The sequence below is a fragment of the Miscanthus floridulus genome, chromosome 11 (assembly GCF_019320115.1).
Source record: "Miscanthus floridulus cultivar M001 chromosome 11, ASM1932011v1, whole genome shotgun sequence".
NCBI classification, from domain to species: Eukaryota; Viridiplantae; Streptophyta; class Magnoliopsida; order Poales; family Poaceae; genus Miscanthus; species Miscanthus floridulus.
This window is the reverse complement of record NC_089590.1, coordinates 61,746,253-61,748,587: the sequence shown is the minus strand read 5'-3', so window position 1 is coordinate 61,748,587 and position 2,335 is coordinate 61,746,253. Positions and strand designations below refer to the sequence as shown.

Sequence of the window (2,335 nt, the reverse complement as noted above, 5' to 3'; positions counted from 1 at the left end):
GTGAAAGTGTAATTGAATCTGCTCGACGCTTTTTTTTAAGGCGGTTGTTGTGCAGATGTGTTGGAGGTAGAATTTGGCTCAAGAAGTCAGTCTAATATGTTGTGCGGTATCGAAATTAGGGGTGAAAGTAGTATAAGCTTGGATCATTCTAAGAAAAGAACGCCAAAGACAAATAAACAGACCAGGCTCCAGAACTTACTAATTCCTAATTAATTAATCTTATATATGACTGAAAAGATTAGTACATTTTAGGCGACTGGAAAAGTATCAAAATCATACCAGGTTGTTCGTAGTACTGTATATATATAGAACTATACAAAACTTGGAGAGATTAGACATTGATCACGTACATGCTACATATCTCATCAGATCTCAAAGGTGCTCTCCATCTCAAGCTGCCCACCCGCGGCTTCCTCTTCATCGTCACCGACGTACAGGTAGGGATTCTTCTCCACGGGCTGGAAGTTGTAGAACACGAACACATAGAAGGCCAGGCTGGCCGTCTCGATGGAGACATTGACGGCCCACTGGTACTTGTAGCTGAGCACGGCGGCGACGGCCGACGCGGCGATCCGCGTGAAGTAGAGGTAGCACACCACCACCAGGTAGAACTGCTTGAAGAGCGTGAGCTTCTGGAGGTTCCGCGCCGCCTTGCCGTCGGTCTTGGACGCCTCCCGCAAGTTGCGGATGGACCAGATGATGGGGAAGAAGACCGCGCAGCAGCAGATGACGTCCACCAGGAGGAAGATCTGGTTCCACGCCAGCCAGTCCCTCCCCGCCGGCCCCGTCTCCCCGATCACCGCCGACGCGATGTTCTCGATCACTTGCAGTGGTATGATGATCATCAGCACGTTCTTCTCGCGCTCCTGCACGCACGCACGTATGATCTATCGTTTTTTGGTCGTTGCATGCAGCTAGATGCAGCACGGATCGACCGGACGGAGGATCAGACGACGACGACGCATGCATGCTCATGCACCTGGAGGTAAGGTTTCAAGAAGGACCAGCCGGTGCCGATGAGCACGATGACGGTGAAGAGAAGGATGCCCTTGAAGAAGCCGAACACGTAGAAGGCGACGTCCCACCCGTGCGCCGTGCCGGTGCTCTCCACGTACCACTGGTCCTCGGCGGCGCACGCGAGCTTGAGCGCCTTGAACAGCAGCAGCGCGCCCATCACGGCGTGGATGCGCTCCGCGGTCCTGCGGTGCTTGACGCAGACCAGCACCCAGGTGCCCAGGAACGCGAAGTGCACCGCGGCCGCGGCCGCGAAGATCCACGGCAGCGGCAGCAGGCCGACGGGGAGGTACTCCCGGGCGCCAGAGCGCCGCAGGTTGTACATCTCGGTGCGCACCTCCATGGTGACCTCCACGCCCTCCTGGCAGCTGCTGAACAGCACCGTGTACTGGTCGTCGGAGTCGATGGTCAGGGAGCCCCGCCCCGTGCCGTCGGGCGCCACCTCCTTGAACAGGAAGAGCCGCTGCACGTACTTGCTCGTGAGCGGGCAGAAGGCGCCGCCGGTGGCCTCGGCGTAGTCGGACTCATTGTTGATCTTGTAGAAGAGGGAATTGGAGATGAGGAAGAAGCCCATGAGTGTCCTGTCCACGGCCTGCAGCTGGGAACCCTCGGGGACCCTCCATGAGATGCCGGTGGCTGAGACAGTGGCGTGGCCGCCGCGCCTGAAGCCGAACTCCTCGAACAGGATGACGGAGCGCGAGTCGGAGACAATGGGCGTCGTCTTGATCTCTGCGCGAGCGATAGGGAGGACGGCGGCGAGGGAAACAACGACGGCGAGGACCACGGAGGCGGCCATGAATAATCTATCGAGCTGCATTGGTCGTCACGTACGTAATAAGTTGGGTTCGCGTCACGCCATTCAATTCGCCCGCGGCCGTGGGTGAGGAATGCCCTTGCCTGCTCTTGGCATAGATAGAATTGTGGCATGCATGAGCTGTGCACGAAGACACACGAACGGAGAGGGAGGGGACAGTCGACGAGCATGGCGTGTTTTAGGGATGGCCATGAGAGCCTAGAGAAGATCGCATGCATAAGCACCCAGAACTCTAGTAGAACCGATCGACCTTACACCTGTAGCACTTCTCATTTTCAGTGCTCGACTATATCCAACTGTATTGAAATCAACAAATTTAGGCCGATCTTCTAAACAAAATAAGAACAAGATAGAAAAATGAGAATACTATATCCAAACACTTAGGCCCTGTTTGGTTCGGTGTTTCCGAGCCTCGCTTATAAGCTGAGCAGGCTTATGTGATAAGTCATGATCTGGAGAATTTGTTGTCTGAATAGGATGGTCATTTGGCTGTCCTGATTATTTCTG

At 55.0% G+C, this 2,335-nt stretch overlaps 1 protein-coding gene across 1 annotated transcript; it reads right to left on the bottom strand.

Moving 5' to 3' along the window:
* Positions 1 to 257: 257 nt before the first annotated feature.
* LOC136494428 (protein CANDIDATE G-PROTEIN COUPLED RECEPTOR 7-like) lies at positions 258 to 1,914 on the bottom strand. The gene is made up of 2 exons (XM_066490596.1): positions 980 to 1,914; positions 258 to 866 (listed from the first exon to the last, which is right to left on the bottom strand). The coding sequence occupies exons 1-2, from the start codon at positions 1,829 to 1,831 to the stop codon at positions 366 to 368; spliced, it is 1,353 nt and encodes a 450-aa protein (XP_066346693.1). The 5' UTR covers positions 1,832 to 1,914; the 3' UTR covers positions 258 to 365.
* Between the last annotated feature and the right edge of the window lie 421 nt (positions 1,915 to 2,335).

Coding starts and splice junctions, on each gene's coding strand:
- LOC136494428 (XM_066490596.1), bottom strand. CDS start 1,831: ATGCAGCTCGATAGATTATTCATGGCCGCCTCCGTGGTCCTCGCCGTC. Junction 867..979: donor TCTTGAAACCTTACCTCCAG/GTGCATGAGCAT, acceptor GCGTGCGTGCAG/GAGCGCGAGAAGAACGTGCT.